The 17,290-nt window shown below is 33.2% G+C and overlaps 1 protein-coding gene across 1 annotated transcript in view; it reads right to left on the bottom strand.

The window, feature by feature from the left end:
• The window catches only part of LOC121425992, a 174,439-nt gene that overhangs the window by 1,901 nt on the left and 155,248 nt on the right, over positions 1-17,290 (bottom strand). The window contains exons 70-83 of the mRNA XM_041622120.1: positions 17,150-17,282; positions 16,323-16,391; positions 14,999-15,058; positions 13,819-13,998; positions 12,692-12,754; positions 11,336-11,559; positions 10,586-10,718; positions 7,268-7,339; positions 6,614-6,637; positions 5,218-5,268; positions 4,252-4,475; positions 3,378-3,510; positions 2,011-2,079; positions 765-824 (exon numbers count right to left, since the gene is read on the bottom strand). Of these exons, the coding sequence (XP_041478054.1) occupies positions 765-824; positions 2,011-2,079; positions 3,378-3,510; positions 4,252-4,475; positions 5,218-5,268; positions 6,614-6,637; positions 7,268-7,339; positions 10,586-10,718; positions 11,336-11,559; positions 12,692-12,754; positions 13,819-13,998; positions 14,999-15,058; positions 16,323-16,391; positions 17,150-17,282 (1,495 nt within the window). The remainder of the gene's footprint in view (positions 1-764; positions 825-2,010; positions 2,080-3,377; positions 3,511-4,251; positions 4,476-5,217; positions 5,269-6,613; positions 6,638-7,267; positions 7,340-10,585; positions 10,719-11,335; positions 11,560-12,691; positions 12,755-13,818; positions 13,999-14,998; positions 15,059-16,322; positions 16,392-17,149; positions 17,283-17,290) is intronic.

Here is a 17,290-nt window from a genome sequence, read left to right as displayed (position 1 = left end):
AGTTTTGAAACGGCATACCTGTTTGGGGTAAAAATCTGTGTCAGTAATGCATAGCATTTGAGGGATTTAGACTTCATCTCCTTTCCGTTAAGTCTACTTTTAGTTGCTTTCCCACAAATACTTTTGTCTGTTTATGGATGCTAAATATTCTGAAATAAAAAAATCATTACCACTATTACTTGCAACTTCGCAAAGTTTGTTGTATATAATTTGACAACAAAATCAACTTTCATGTGGGGCTATATTGAGGTTACATTGTGGACATTAACGATACCTTTAGGGACTGAATGTATAATATTGAAGAGCCATTATCACACATCTAATATCTTCATAAAATGATATAAATGCTATGCCTACAACTTATCATTCCACATTGACTTTAGTGTTGGAAAGAAGTGTAACCTCAGCTAAAGCGTAACGTTTGACTGATATGATTATGACATATATAAATATTGGATTTCAATAACCTACCCTCTTAACTAATAAAACTTTCAGAAATCTGTTTCTATTCATATAAATAACCATTGGATTTCAATAACATATCTAATGATAAAGCCTTCATAAATCTAAGTTTCCCTTTCCATAAATTGATTGCTTAACATGTAAATAAATTGTTTTTTCAATTCCTTCAGGAAGAAATTCATACAAATTGGGTGCTTTTCGCCCAGGTGAGGTGAATGGGTACTCAGTAGGATTTATTCCTTGGATGCTTTACCAGTAATAACATGTATTCAGATCGGATATTGGCTCTTAATTTCAATTACCTGTCAATCTTCCACCACTGCCAGATCGACCTTGATTGCCACGGTTAGCCCGTTTTCGACCTAAAAAACGAGATGTAAATCACACAAGTGAACAAATATCATCTTAAGGAATACCAAATTATATAATTCTGGCAGAATAACTTTGAAAGAGTTTAAAAAGTGTAGGCCTAAAGCACTATACACACACACTGAATGATATACAGTTCATATGTCAACCTTGTATCATAATTAGAATGAATTTTTATAATGAAAAAAAAAATATTTAGAATGAACGATTAATAACACAGAAACATTTTCCAGCATGATTAACAGAAAAGTCTTGAATAATAAGGCATTGAATAATCAAAGGTGTTGCTTTATCCTAACAACTACTCTTTCATTTCAATTGTGATTAAATCTGAATAATAGGCAATATACAAGTCTGAATAGATAGAGGTAAATTTATGTTTGAAAATTATTTAAAAAAAAGAGAAGAGAAAAATGATCTCACTACTGGTTATCAATCAACATATTATATTTGTATGGTGTTTTATACAATTAATCTCATTAGATTTTAATGCTTTAGTTTCTAAGATATCGATAAAAAATAAAGATCCATAATTCATTGATTTATTGTTTGAAACAGAAATACATTGAAAATTCATTTGCCTATTCAACTGTGAGCCCAGCAGCCGTTTTGCAGTGCCAGATCAACATAGCTCTATCCCTCAAATCGTTAGCGCCAAACAGGGTAGCAGCAACTCCCATCTTTTGATCTGACACCACTGGGTTTTGAACTCCTGACCGCTTGGTGGTGAGGTGGATGCTCTACCAAATGAGCCAACACACCAGTGTGTTTGTATACCACATTTTGAAAAAGCTGGCACAATCCTATTCTGAACAATATTCTAGTGAATCGATATGCACATGGATGAGCAAAGTTCAAGTGAACTTAAAATAAAAGAGTTCTAAGATCGAAGGTTCTAGACAAAGTGATATAAACTATCATTCATATAAAAAATACTGGAAAGATTTGAAAAAAATATTGTTAATAACAGCTGATAAGGTAAATTCAGCAGCTGGATTGAACAATAGAAAGAATGACATGACTTTATGTAATTTAATGACAAAACAAAATATCAACAAGTGATATGTCATGAGATCGAGTATCAAAATGAATCAAATTGCATCATTATGTGGTCCAGCGTTGCTTGTTAGTGTAAAGCAGTTTGTTCAAACACTGAACAACAAAGAATATTAAACTTACTTAAGAATTCACGTCCCTCTCGTGAACCGGTGCATCGTCTAGTAGAGGCTGATGGAAGATCTTCACCTTCTACAAACAAAACAAAAAATAATTTGAAAATTAAAATGCTAGAAATACAACATGGGAAAATTCATTTGATTTATCAATAGGTACATTAATAGGTAGCATAGTAAGGAGGAAAATGATAATGCAGGAAATTGATTTTTACATCCTGAGATATATGTATATATATATATATATATACATACATATGCATACATCCTATGTACGGGCGAAGTCTGTGAATGGGTTTATTCCATTATAATACACATTTAGAAGTTAAGTGGAAGGTAGAAGGTATTGAGGCGCATTTCGAACAATGAAAGACAAAAAATTTGCCTTAAATGCAGACGTAGAAAGATATATGTAAATATTCTCTATTTTTGTCACATGAAATTTCAGAAATCAGGACAATCCTGATAAAAAAGGACAGTTGGCAGGATTGCAAATTATTTACAATATATTACAATAAGTAATGTCAAAATCAGAGTGATAATTCAAGATGCCCCACCTCATTTCTCATTACATCAAACCCTCATTGGGGAGACGGCCACTGCTCAGACCCTGAGCTGTGGTTTTATATCCCATCTTCAAAAACCTCATTAGAGGATCCAAGTTATTTCACTTCGATACTTTTTCAACCCTGCATGATCAATGAAATCTCTCTTGAGTAACTTTTCACCTCTGCAGGTAAGCCTGAGCGCCAAGCCAGGGTTAAACAATAAACAGAAGTAATCGCTAGAGGGTATTCATTTGTCTCGCAATCTACTATGGTCAACAAGGAAATTCGTGATCACTCTCACAAAAAGTGTTCACTGGCTTTCTAGGAAATTCGTGATCACTCTCGCAAAAAGTGTTCACTAGCTTACAAGTTCACAAGCTTTCGAGTGCCGCTGCAACTCTTTATGAAGTGACAAAAACTGTCTGATATCGTACTCTATTTATACTAATCTCCAGGACCGTACACACAAACGCGAGAACAATAGGTGGGCACTGATCCGTTGTGTGATTGGTCAGTTTATGCAAATAAGCCGGGGTATATGCAAATACGCCGTGGGTCGGCAATATGCAAATGAGACCGATTATTTCAATCCACAATAATGAACCTATTTAGTATTAATAAACAGAAGCTTCAAAACTGGGGTGTTTCTCCCCTTAGATGATTTTTTTCCTCATGAAGACTTCCTATCCTGCAAATACATGATTTCTTATGTAAAGCTGTCTCCCTCTTGTACCAGTATGTCATAATTTTAGTTTGTACTCTAATACAACTTACCACTGAGACAATCCATTCATAACATGATTATTTATATAATTAATTTGATTACCTTTTTCTTTGACAAGAAGCGACACAGTAACGCTGCAGGATCCTTCCACGACTGCATAGATTCTGAAACAAGAGCCTTTAATTTCATTGACTTGTCGAATCGTTAGTGATGCATCAGAATTACCAATAAACACCTGTGTGCAATAGAATAAATTATACAAGGAGACACAAAGAAAAAAATTGAAACAATGAGAAGTCACGGAAGTATATAGAAGGAATAAAGCAATAAACATATTGATTAATTAACAATAAAATACAAATGAATAAATTAAATGACTAAAAAAGGTGATGAATTTAAAGACAAATAATCAATAAAAAGATAGATTATTTAAGTAAATGAGTGGTGGGGTGAAAAATTTGTTAAACATTAATGAGAGAGAAAAACAATTCATATTACTGTTAACTTACTGCATTTCATTTAAATAGGTCTTCTTTACATAAATCAAATACAATAATTATAAATCAACCACTTAGTGTTATTGATTATGTCTTGTGTTGTATGGCCAAATCCCCTTAAGATGTTTATCATAACTGTATTTATCAGTAATTCATTGTATTAACCCTTTCTTGATTATTTGAACAGATTGGACTTATTATTCCTTCCTTCCAGATATTATATCAAAATCCCTTTAAAAATTTTCCTTTCACATCACTCTTCATTAATGTTCAATACTGTGTCTGAAATGAAAAACCCTTTAAATTTACCCAAGACTGAAAAACAAGAGAATCATAAACCATCAGGAAGCAAAAATTTCACAGATTTAATGTGAAAATGTTAAACGAAGCCAAATAGCACCCCTAGCTATGTAGAGTTAAGAAGAAAATACTGTTTTAATCATCATGGAACAGGATGAATGATAAAATAGCAGTTATACCTTTTGATTTCCATTTTCATCTGTCACATAGCTGCAACCATCATCATTCTCATCTTCACCAGGGCAGGAGGGGCAGTACTGTAGTAAAAATTCCTTTATTTTATCCGAATCACTGCTTGATTTAATGGCCACTCCATCCACCAATGATTCTTTACCAAGGTTGATTTCAACAACGCTGTTATCAGAACTCAATTCTGTTTGTGATCCTCCAATAAGGTTTAATCCTGAGTATAAATGCATATGATTTCAGTCACTTAGAAAATGTTACCACTTACGAAAAAAACTTGACAAATTAAAGATTTTTTTTTTTTAGTTTTCTCTTATTCATATTAGTGGTGATAGTTGAGATACCAATTTTCATTAGTCTCTTTTTAAAAATACTGATAATAATAATAATGATAATAGTAATGAAAATCGATCATAATTAAAAAAATAATGATGATAATAATGAAAATAAATAATCACAATAACAATAATATTGATGATGATGATGATGATGAAATAAATAATGATAATAATAATAATAATCTGCCTTTACATAGCACCATCTACCTCAACATAATCTAGTCAAAGGCAAAATATTATCATTACCCCAGCTTTAGCTTGAGCTGCAGTTATTAATCCTGTTGGGTATCAATTAATCTTGCCCAAGTTGAATGCAGCACAATGGGGATAAACCAAGCAAATTCCCTTTAATTAAATGACTGTGATTGGAAGAAATCAATTTGTCAAATACCAAAGACCCATTTTAAGTATTTTTTTAAGCTTCAGCTATTGAATCCAACTATGATACCAATACATGTGTAAACTTACAGCATCAAATACAAAATATTTACTGATTGGGGTACTGTCATTATTTATCCGCAGAACAAATTTGATTACAAAGAAATGAGATGGTAAGAAAAGGGAAAAGAAACACTGCACTAAAAATATAAAACCAAATAGTTTTTTTTGTGATATACTTACCATTAATACTTCTAGGCCCATTACGTCTACGGGGATTAGTCCTAGCCCGAGCTGGATCAGAATATTGAAAATTCATTGATAAAAATATTAAATTATTTGACTTAGTATAGAGGTTTACCAGAGTCATTATTGACTCGATACAAATAATCAGAAACTTGAAAAAAGAACAATTACAAGCATTAATTGCTATTTACAATGTGCTCCTTTTCCCCTGATTGTGAAAAGAAAATTATACAGCATATAAAATATGCAAACCGGTTAATCAAAACAACCTAGACATACATACATGTATTGAATTTCAAAACAAGCAGAAGACAAAGTGAATTAATTCAAATTAGCAATGATAATGATTAGAATTCGATTTCTTTCTTTTATTTTTATAATGGGGCCATAACAAACTCATTCAAACAATATAATAGATCACAAGTAAACTTTTGCATGGGGAAAACAATTTTCCTGGGGCACTTATAACAAAACCTAATGATTGATTGTAATCCTTATTTGTACATTTGATTGCACATAATGGTCAATGTAATCAAATGCAAAAGACATCCATAATATAAAATGCTAATCTTTGTGTTACATGGCCCAGGCCAAGTGATTCACATTAATCATCAGCAAATATCAAATAGTAATCTCAATCTGCAATTAACAAGGTAAGGTATCAAACTTTGTATGAAAAAAATCTGATCATAAAATCATTTCACTGATGATAAATATTCATGATGAATATTACAGCTTTAGATAGATAGATGGCATGGGTTCGAATCCCACCGCTGCCACCAGTTTGTAGGGTGGCCTTGGGCTGGTACATTGGGCGTGGTATTCCTACAAAGTCACAAGCGTAACATGTTCACACCTTGCTTGCCTGTATAGATCTAGAGCTACTGTATCATACTTAAAACCTCAGAGATTTATTTTGCATATACAAGTCTACATACTTGATTTACATAACAAACAGAAATAGTGAATATTCAAATAGCACAGATAACCAAGAAAAGAAATTTATGAATATACATTGAACATGAATAGCTGCTACTCAATATTAATGAACCTAACTAGTCTGTTGAAAGAACCAATCAGAGAATAAGAACTTAAACCACTGTGAAGTACACATATGTGTGAACATGAACAAAAGACAAGGATGGAAGAGTGGGTCTGGTATGTTAGAAACAATGTTAAGAAGGTGATGGAAGAAAAGATGGAATTTTGTTGACTAACATAGGAGAGAGGATGATCAAAAATAGTACAAATCTATGGATAACTATTTCAGAACCCTGTTCACGTTACAGCTATTCACTGTCACTGCATACTAATGATATGAAGAAAAACTATAAAGATAAAAAAAACATTCTACTCTGAAATAAATAATAATACAAACAAACTTTAATCTCACCTACATCCCGATCCCTCTGGATCCCTGTATTGGGGTGAATAAATTAGAAACTTTAAGTAAATTGTTACCTTTGAAGCAGTCTGAACGCCCTCAGTTCTGCCTTGAGCATGTTAAAACTGTTTCAAATGTACCTTGTGAGCTTAACTGCCCTTAATGATGTGTATAGTTTGTAAAGTAAATTCCGAAATTTCTTTCAAATATGCATTTTTTTCCTGAAACAAGTTTGATGGTACATTGCTGTCAAAACATTAATGATAGTTGGCCTCTTAATGATAGAGACTATTGCCAGTTTACCTGAAAACGTCTTTAAGTCTGGATCTTACTTGTAAGCATAAAACAAGAGCATTTTGAGAACAATATCTGTCTTCTACCTTACAATATTTATGAGATGCTCTAGACGTACATTGTACATTAAGCATGGCTACTTACAGATTTATCATTACTCCTGCCATCAGATTCAATTAGTAATTTCTGAATAAAATGTATGCACATCCTCCACTCCCTGGTCACTCTAGGGATACCAAGTAAACGCTAGATTATATTACTTTACTGACTACCAAATAAAGTTTGAATTTCATGGTAATGTCGTTTCGGGGGGGGGAAGCCCATACCCTGCAAAATTTTGCCTGAACAAGCATAATTGAAATGACTTACGTATGAAATCGCGTCCGGCTCGGGACCCACCGCATCGTCGAGTAGATGCAGAACGTTGTCTCGACTGCCCTGCTGTAAAAATAATTGGTAAAACAAGAAGAATTGATTGTGCAGGTTTCTACTTTGTGGTGCTCAAGCATATAATCCTCTAGCAAATATTTACCCATTATTTCTGCAAATTATGAAAATGACCCTAGGAAATTGTGGAATAATCTTCACATAACTGGAACTACAAAAAAGCAAAATTATGTTAATGCTAAAATGGATTGTAATATGATATAATTAACAACCACTTTATTAATGTAGGCAAAAGTTTTAATTAACAAGAAGACAATAACTGGAACCAACCATAATGTTTGTATGAATGTGAAACTTGATGAAGTGTTAAATTTGCTATTAGTCTTTCATCCACTTGTAGTCTAGGCATTATGGATTTTGATTCTAAGCTACTACAATTAATTTCACCTTTTATTTATAATCAACTCTGTGAAATGTAGAATTTAAGTTTAATGTCAGGTGCATATATAATCACAATGACTGGAAATTTTTTCAAAAACATCACCTATTATAAGGGTAAGGGATCAAAATCTGATAAATCCAATCACACACCTATTTCAGTTGTTTGCCATATCTAGAAATTAATTGAAAGAACTGTTCAGCAACAACTTCTTGTATAGTTACAGCACCTTAATCTTTTTAATATCGATCAGTTTGCATTCATTCCTAACCACTCAACTGTTCATTCTTCAAATACTGAGTTATCGATGATTGGTATAAAACATTCAATGAACGTGAACCAGTAGGGGCATTGTTCCTAGATACATCTAAATGTTTCGATTCAATTGATTACAAACTGTTTTTCAAATTGGAAAGAATACAGCTTCACTTGTACTCCACAGAAATGGTTTGAGTGTTACTTAGCTAATAATAGGAAATGATCTGTTGCCATACTTAAATGTCATCAATGAAAGATGTGGATATAGGAATTCCAGAAGGAAGTGAGGCCAGGCTCTCTTTCTCTTTAATGCTTAATGATATTTCTTCATGTCTCATCAGTGGTGAATGTAATATTTTTGCTGATGATGCAATTTTAGACTATGGCTCCAATGTCAATGAAGTTAATGCAAGCATGCAGAATAATGTTTGTCAGTAGACAAAAGTAATGTTGTTGAGAAATCGGTATAATTCATGCGATAAAATTGATATATCTTTATCGACAATAGCTTTCTCTTGGTAAAATGAGACAACTGATTAGTAAATTATTGTTTATCAATCTTTACAAAACTAATATCTTGACAACTATGGATTATGCTGTATCTGTTTGTGGGAATTCATTTTGAAAAAAGGGAACAAGATCATTTAACAAGATTACAATAGAAAGTAGCAAGCTATGTTACTGGTAATTTTGACTATGTAAACAGTCGTGGTGAAGATCTCATTTCAATTGGTTGCTGTAGTTAATAGGTTTCTGTAGTCACACAATCACAAACATACATACAAGGGAAATAAGTACTTTTTGAGAAAAAAAATGGAAGCCCTCCCCCAGATATTAAGGAATTAAACAAATATATACATCCATGTATATAGAGTACATAGTTATGTGAACATTCATGCCAACTTTTACATGCACACTTTACACCTGTATGCATGATACAGTTACATCTTACACACTTATCAATGCCAGCATGATAAGTTTTATATATACAGTGATATCCCACATAAAAAAGTAAACTGATTTTACAATGATTAAATATGTTTTTACTAAAAATTTAATATTTATGGTAAGAGTGGAATCTCATCTTAAATACAAGACCAACACCTTAGCAAATCATTGGTGTATGGCAGTTTACAATGACAAAATATTGAGGCAGAAATGATTTGCGAAGAATCTTGCATGTGAATCTGTATCCACTCCCATTTCAGGGATCAGCGAGAGAAACTTAACAAAGAATACAAAAGATATGCTAATGAGCCACACGTTGAATAAGCACGGTTGTCATATCACAAACCAATCTTGTTCAACTTTTCTGCGTAACCTGATTTTGGCATTAAAATTTCAAACTCGTCTTGATCATTAATACGAGAGGTGCTTGTCTCATATTAGTCTCATATTAATATAAAGGAATAACTGAATTGTCTGATGATGTAAATGAAATATCATAATTAATGTTCCTTTGAAGAAAAAAGACATGGGAATCCTGGTTTCCTTCTTTCTGGGGCGCAATGTATATACATATATATTAGATAGCCAAGACAGATAGCCAAGCGTGATTGGTCCATAGCGCGTCACGTGATATGATCGAAATCAATGTATTTTCCCAGCCGGTCCACCTTCGATGAATATATTGACCAGCCGGTCCGTGAATATATTTTTTTTACGTGTATGGCGCCCTCTTGTAGATTAGATATTACAATGCATTATCTGCCTGCCTTGGGTCCTGGACCTGGACTGGGCTCGAACTTAGATTTAGATCTAATGATTTGAATAGAAAAGGGTCATTAACTGCGTTAGACTAACGTTACTTAGAAATCTATAGATCAAGATCTAACGTTAGATCTATACCAGTTTAATCAATCACTGTGAATATCATAAACATGCTGCACGCATCGTTGGGCCTAACTTTATCTTCATCATTAGAGGCTATCTAATATAACAGATATTGACTGATGGGATGTGTAAAAAAAAACATTCTTTGGACCACCTTAAGGATTAATATTTTCCCTCGTGATCATATTTTCCCTCAGCGCTGCGCGCTTTGGGAAAATATAACCGCTTGGGAAAATACAAATCCGGTGGTTCAAAGAATGTTTATATTACACACCCCATTAGTCAATATCTGTATAATATATATATATAGATATATATAAATCAAAGAGTACATTATTGACGTTATAATGTAGAAACATTGTCATAATGTAGCTGATCTACAATCTCAGGACCCTTGACCCCCCATGTAATGAATGTGTCTTTCTGCACCTTCCCAATGCCTGAAAGCAAGTGAACTTTTCTTTCTTACCGATGAATCTATAGACTCTTTCACCATTTCACCTCTACATCATAATAGTTGCCTGGACTTTACTCATTACGTCACAATATCTTCTAACAATGCATGTGCCGTGTTATGTTGTTGGACATTGTATTTATTGCTTGTTGGTATCCAAACCAAATGATGCAACCTGTTTTGGATAATAAAATCATCCCTGAAGAAGGTCTATAACTATAAATTTGGAAGAATGTCTCCTCACGGCATTTTTCTTAAGTCTTCTTATATATATATTTGCTGCAGGAAGGTATATATCTACACACTGAAAACTTACCAGTCTCCTTTACAATAAGTTCGAAGGTAACCCTACAGGCTACTTCCACGCTCGCGTAGATTCTGAAACTACAACCTTCAATCTCATCAAGCCTTGCAGTCATAGCAGAGCCGTCGATATTACCGATAAAGCACTGTAAACACAAAATAAAAAGAAAAATTTAAATGGAATTGGAATTGGATAACATAATACCCATTATAATTTTTTTATCATGGACTATTAAAAGTACACCAATCCAATGTATCCGAACTCTTAATAGTGAACACACTACAGGAAAGCTATCATATTGAATAACATAATTAAATATTTTTGACAGAATTCTGGACTCTAAAAATATCGCACTTAAAAAAAAGAGTAACAGAATTTTTATCAATACTGTACAATAATCAGGCAATTATTATGAGGAAAATTGGTCATCATTGATTTTGTAAGACTGGAGGAATAGCAGGTATGACAGAGACTGGTTGGCTGATGTTTAAGACAAGGGGAAACATGAGTAGACATAATAAAACATGGAAATCGATAAAGGACTACAGTACATTATAAAACATCATAAGGATTGCTGTCAACCTTGTGAAACCAGAAACCTGAATGAATGAAATATAAAGTAGGAGTCTTTACAAAAGTTGCAACTTTAACACTAAATTTGCATTGAAAAGGGGGGAATCTTTGAAAAACCATGCATTCCTGGAGGTAAAAATAACAATCTTCAAAAAATGTTCATAGTTGGCTAATGCCAAAGTTGGTCACCTCTGGCCCATCACTGTTGTCTTCTACAAAGATCCAGTCTTCCTCATCTTCCTCATCAGCTAAACAATTCCGGCTATACTGGAAGAGAAATCCAGATATGATGTCTGAAGAACCACTAGGGATGATTTTCAATCCCTCTATGGTCGAAACATCATCTAGATCCATTTGAATGACATTGTCTTCTGGCGTCAGTTCGCACACTGTACCTGGGACTATACTCAGTCCTGAAATTGGGCAGAGGTAAGATTGTTATTAATGTGATAATTTTTGGGAAATCTGACATAACCCATATTTCTTTGGCATCTTTTTTTTAAAGCAATGATAAAATAATCTTCCCTCTTATTTCTATTTCAATTGTCAAAACCTCTAAAAGAACTTAATTTTGTGAATGATCTGTTGATAATGATGCCACGACCGGCTCCTCGACACATCTGATAAACTATTTCTATCATTTTTGTTCTGTTTTTGTTGAGATAACTTCTGCAGGAACTCGGCAAATCAGCTACATGTACCAGCTGTATCAACCCCAAGCTGGTATATAACCAACTGCTTATGAAATATTTTACATCTAGATTAATCAGTCATAGTGGCTGACCATTATAGACTACAGAAATTACTCTCAGGCCATTTTTTTATTGTTAAAATGAAGATAATGGCAGAGCAGGGATTTGAAAAAAAAACAATAAAAAACAAAGGTTAAAAAAACATAGAAATTCATTAGAAAATGATTATATTTTGGCAATATTTTTGTAGATATTTGTTTGTAAAAAAAAATTAGCATTCTACTAGTTAAATAAATTGAGTTAAAGCCAAAAACATGCACAAAAAACAAATTTAGGGCAAATTTGATATGCTTATTTGCATAATTGATTAATAAAAATATATGAACACTTAATTTTTTTAAATTTAACTATACAGTCTTCTAGTTTACATCCGGCTCTACTCGTGTGCAAATTTTTGCGGAAATTGCGCAATCAGTGGCGGAGATCTACTTTTCCCATGGTCTAAGATATACTTAGTCTAATTATCAATTAGTCTAGTTTATCTAATTTCCACTTGGGCTACTTATTATTTTCTACTTTGTCAAATGAAAAAAGAGAGTTTATCTAACCATATGGATTGAGTGGTATTAGACAAAGTTGAGAAATGAGGATAGCCCAACTGGAAATAATTTTTTTTTTACTAAGTGGTATGAGGATGGACAGGATTAGACTAAGTGAGGGGAAATGAATCAGAAAATAGATGTGGATGTAGAATTACTGGGAATTTACTGATTAATACCACAATGTTAAATTCTTTATGAAACAGGGGACCAATTAATCATACCTTTTTGAACCACAATGGATTTATTCTTACCTGAAGTAGCCTGCTGAACTCTATCCTCCTGCTCTCTCGTCTGCGCTACATCAGCATCTCCAACTAAGATATATGATGACGTAAAAAGAATAGATAAGTCTTTTGTTACAATTACAAGGAAAGCAACAATGATTAAAATGATAATAAAAGTAAAATACTAATAATGATGACAAAGATAACAGTTTGGTTCTCAACTTAAAGTGATGCCCGAACCATTGCCAGATCAAGCTTGTTTGTATTTTGTTCAACCTGCTTTTCCTTTTTCTTGTTTTCTCTTTGATGAACATTATTTAGAAACTACATACATGGGATGCGGTATGGTATATTAATCACTGGGGAAGTAATCGGTTTGGGGTTGGTTGCAAGACAACTTAAATGTGATATGCTTTACTAAATAAAATGCTATTAGTGCCTGTTACATGTACCTCCCCTAAAAAACTTAACCATCAATTTCCGACATACTCCTAGATATCCTAGATACAACTAGGCGTTGTGGCGTGCGCCTGTAATCCAAGCTGTGGGGAAGTTACAAATTGATGCAGAGGTTCGAGGTTCGAGCCCTGGTCACCTCTTTCGGATGGTGACGTTAAAGGTCGGTCCCAGACGTAAATAATCATATCTGATTGATACACGTCTGACAAAACTGAAATACACACACACATATCAGCAATACAAATGTAAAACAAATCAATTCCGCAATAGCCCCATTTCATATTTTACAGATCTCCTAAAGAAACACACGCCCAATCAATAAGCCCATTGCTTCTTCAAAACCAAAACCATATTTGCAATATCAATTCTTAAATGGATGAGGTAAGCCAGACTTTTAAATAATATCCATATATTTTTCATAACCTTTACAACTTGCTTATCTTGTTTTCATTGTTCTTATTTTACCACTTCCTCATTATCTTATCTATCTATATGTATATTTATTCATTGCCTAACTATTCTTGCCTTATTGACTACATTATAACATACATATTTCTTATCTCAGTATTCACAAAATTGATATTGCTGTTTTTTAAAGTTTGAAATATGCATTGATTGTACTTTGTATACACAACCAATTCAGCCATGTCGCTGCAACTCAGGTTTTCATAAACCTTGAATTATGTGATTCTCACCGTTGTCATTGCCCCCATCATCTTGGCGACCTCCTTCATTGCTGCGAACTCGTCCATTGCTGCCACCACCCCTTCCTTGGTCATTCCTTCTGCCCTGGCCACCGTTGTAACGGTTGCTACCTGATATGCGAGAAGGACGCTCAGCAATTTCGGTATTGCCTCTTCCCTCATCACGGTTACCTAACAAATAACAAATTTTAAATAGTTTTCAAGCGGCATATCTGTTGGGGGTAAAAATCTGTGCCAGTAATGTATAGCATTTGAGGGATTTAGAAAGTAATGCTCTTGCATTTTATTTGGTTTGACTAAATCTACTCAATTGTGTGTCCATGTTTCCCAATTATACCAACTGACTTAAATGCATGGATTCAAACTTAAATAACATATTTCCTTTTCATTTGATTTATTTACAATTTTTTCTTTATGATTTATGATTTTCAAATACCATTTATCTATTTTCGTTTTAATATCTTTGTACCATCCCAAAGGAATACGATCTCTTTTCAGTCAAGTCTACTTTTAGTTGCTTTCCCACAAACACTCATGTCTGATAGTGGAAGTTGAATCGTCTTGAATAAAAAAATCACTGCCACTAGTACTTGTAACTTCACAAAGTTTGTTGCGTATACTTTGATAATAAAATTGGCTTATATGTGAGGCTCTTTTATAGGATATGTTGTAAACATAAACCATAAATTTAGGGACTGAATAAGTAATATCGAAGTTTGTATGTTTGATGATGAAATTGGTTTACATTTAGGGCTTTTGAGAACATTTGACTGATATGATTAAAACATATTAACACTGGATTTCAATAACTTACTTAAGTAATAAAACTGTCAGAAATCTGTTATTATTCATATGTAACCATTGAATTTCAATAACATATTTTAGTGATAAAGCCTTCATAAATCTAACAGCTAACAGTTTCTTTTTCCATATTACTGATTGCTTAAAATGTAAATAAATTTTCTTTTCAAATCCTTAAGGAAGTTATTCATACAAATTGACTGCACCAGACCCAGGTGAATGGGTACTTAGGAGGATTTATTCCTTGGATGCTTTACCGGTAATAATAATAATAATAATAATATGAACATTTGTAATGCGCCGGTATCCATCATAAAAAGATGCTCATAGAATATCTTGAGATTGGATAATTGCTCTTAATTTCAATTACCTCTCAATCTTCCGCCACTGACAGATCGACCTCGACTGCCACGGTTGGCCCGTTTTCGACCTAAACAATGAAAATGTAAATGAGACATATGAATAAATGTCATATTGAAGGAATAGCAAATTATATCATGAAAGCAAAAAACATTACATATTCCTGGTAGGTTTAGAAAGATGGCTTTGTACGACTTTAAAAAAGTGTAGTCTTAAAGCAATATACACACACTGAATGGAATACAGTTATATATCAACCTTGTATCATAATTAGAGTAAATTTTTAGAATGAAAAAAAAAGAATGATTATAATGAACAATTAATAAATTTCCAGCATGATCAACAAAAAAGTCTTGAAAAATAAGGCATTGAATAAACAGAGGTGTTGCTTTGTACCAACAACCGATCTTTCATTTTCAATCATGATTAAATCTGAATGAAAGGTGAATATGCACATCTGAATAGATTGTCTGAAGTAAATGTATATCTGAACGAAATAATTGAAAGAAAAAGAGAAGAGAAAACTTAATCTTACTACAAATTATCAATCATAATATATCTGTATGGTGATTTATAGAGAGTTAATCTGAATTCACTTAATGCTTTAGTTTCAATAATATTGAAAAAAAAAATTAAAATCCATTATTCATTGATTCCTTGTTTAAAATAGAAATCTGAAACAGAAATGCTCCAAAAATTCTGGCCTGGCAGCTACTGTGCAGCACCAGATCAACAGAGCTCTATCCCTTGAATCGTTGACCATTCTTAAACATCTTTGAACAGACGCGGCTGGGGTTCGAACTCCTGACCGCTTGGTGGTGAGGCGGATGCTATACCAACTGAGCCAACACACTGGTGTAGCGAATGCACCAATGTGTGTTGGATTGGGCTACCTCTACACCACATCTTGAAATAGCTGGCACAATCCTATTCTGAACAATATTCTAATGAACTAATTTGTCCATGGATGAGCAATGTCAAACTGAACTTTCAATAAAAAAGATCTAAGATCCAAGGTTCTATGATATTGACTATAATAAACATATTAATATAAAAAGATTTAAGAAAAAAAAGTGTTTAATAACAGCTCATAAGGTACGCTGTAAGTATTTATCTTCGAGATTGTTTAAAATATAACAAAGTCAAATTCAGCAGCATGTCTGGACAATAGGAACAATGACATTAATGATTTAATGACAAAACAAAATATAAACAAGTGAAATGTCATGACATTGAATATCAAAATGTGTTAAACTGCATTATGTGGCCCAGCCTTGTTTGTTAGTGTATAGCAGTTTGTTCAAACACTGAAAAACAAAGAATAGCAAACTTACTTAAGAATTCACGTCCCTCTCGTGAACCGGTGCATCGTCTAGTAGAGGCTGATGGAAGATCTTCACCTTCTGCAACAAAACAAAAATTAATTTCAGAATTAAAATGCTACATAAGGACAGTTGGCAGGTTTGCATTCCATTATTTATAATATACTACAAGGGAATAAATATTTGATTTATCAATAGGTACATTACGAAGTAGTATAGTGAGGAGGAAAAACAATAATTTAGGAAATTTATTTTTACACCCTGAGATATATATACATATATATATTTGTTTCTTTTTTTCACATTAAATTCCAGAAATCAGGACAATCCTGATAACATAAGGACAGTTGGCAGGTTTGCATTCCACTATTTATAATATATTACAATATGTAATGTAAAAATCAGAGTGATAATTCAAGATGCCCTACCTCATTTTCTCATTACATCAAACCCTTGTTGAGTAGACAACACTGCTCAGACCATGAACTGCGGTTGTATACCCCAACTACAAAAACATTGTTAAAGGATCGATCCACACTATTTCGTTTCAAAGCTATTTCAACCCTGCATGACCAATTTAATCCCTCTTATCTAATTTTCTGCCTCCGAGGCAAGTCGGCTGTGCGCCGAGCCAGTATTAAACAATAAACAGCAGCTTCAAAACTGGGGTATTTCTCCCCTTAGATGATTTTTTCCTCATGAAGATTTTTCTCCATGAGGATGTATGTATATCTGTCTCCCTCTTGTGACAATATGAAATATTTTTAGTTTGTACTCTAATACAACTTACCACTGATATAATCCATTCATAACATGATTTATATAATCAATATGATTACCCTTTTCTTTCACCAGAAGCGACACAGTAACGCTGCAGGAACCTTCCACGACTGCATAGATCCTGAAACAAGTGCCTTTAATTTCATTGACTTGTCGAATCGTTATTGATGCATCAGAATTACCAATAAATACCTATATGC

Source organism: Lytechinus variegatus, chromosome 13, assembly GCF_018143015.1.
Source record: "Lytechinus variegatus isolate NC3 chromosome 13, Lvar_3.0, whole genome shotgun sequence".
Taxonomy (NCBI): domain Eukaryota; kingdom Metazoa; phylum Echinodermata; class Echinoidea; order Temnopleuroida; family Toxopneustidae; genus Lytechinus; species Lytechinus variegatus.
Note: the sequence above shows the minus strand (reverse complement) of the source record. Positions and strands in the feature narration are given on the sequence as shown.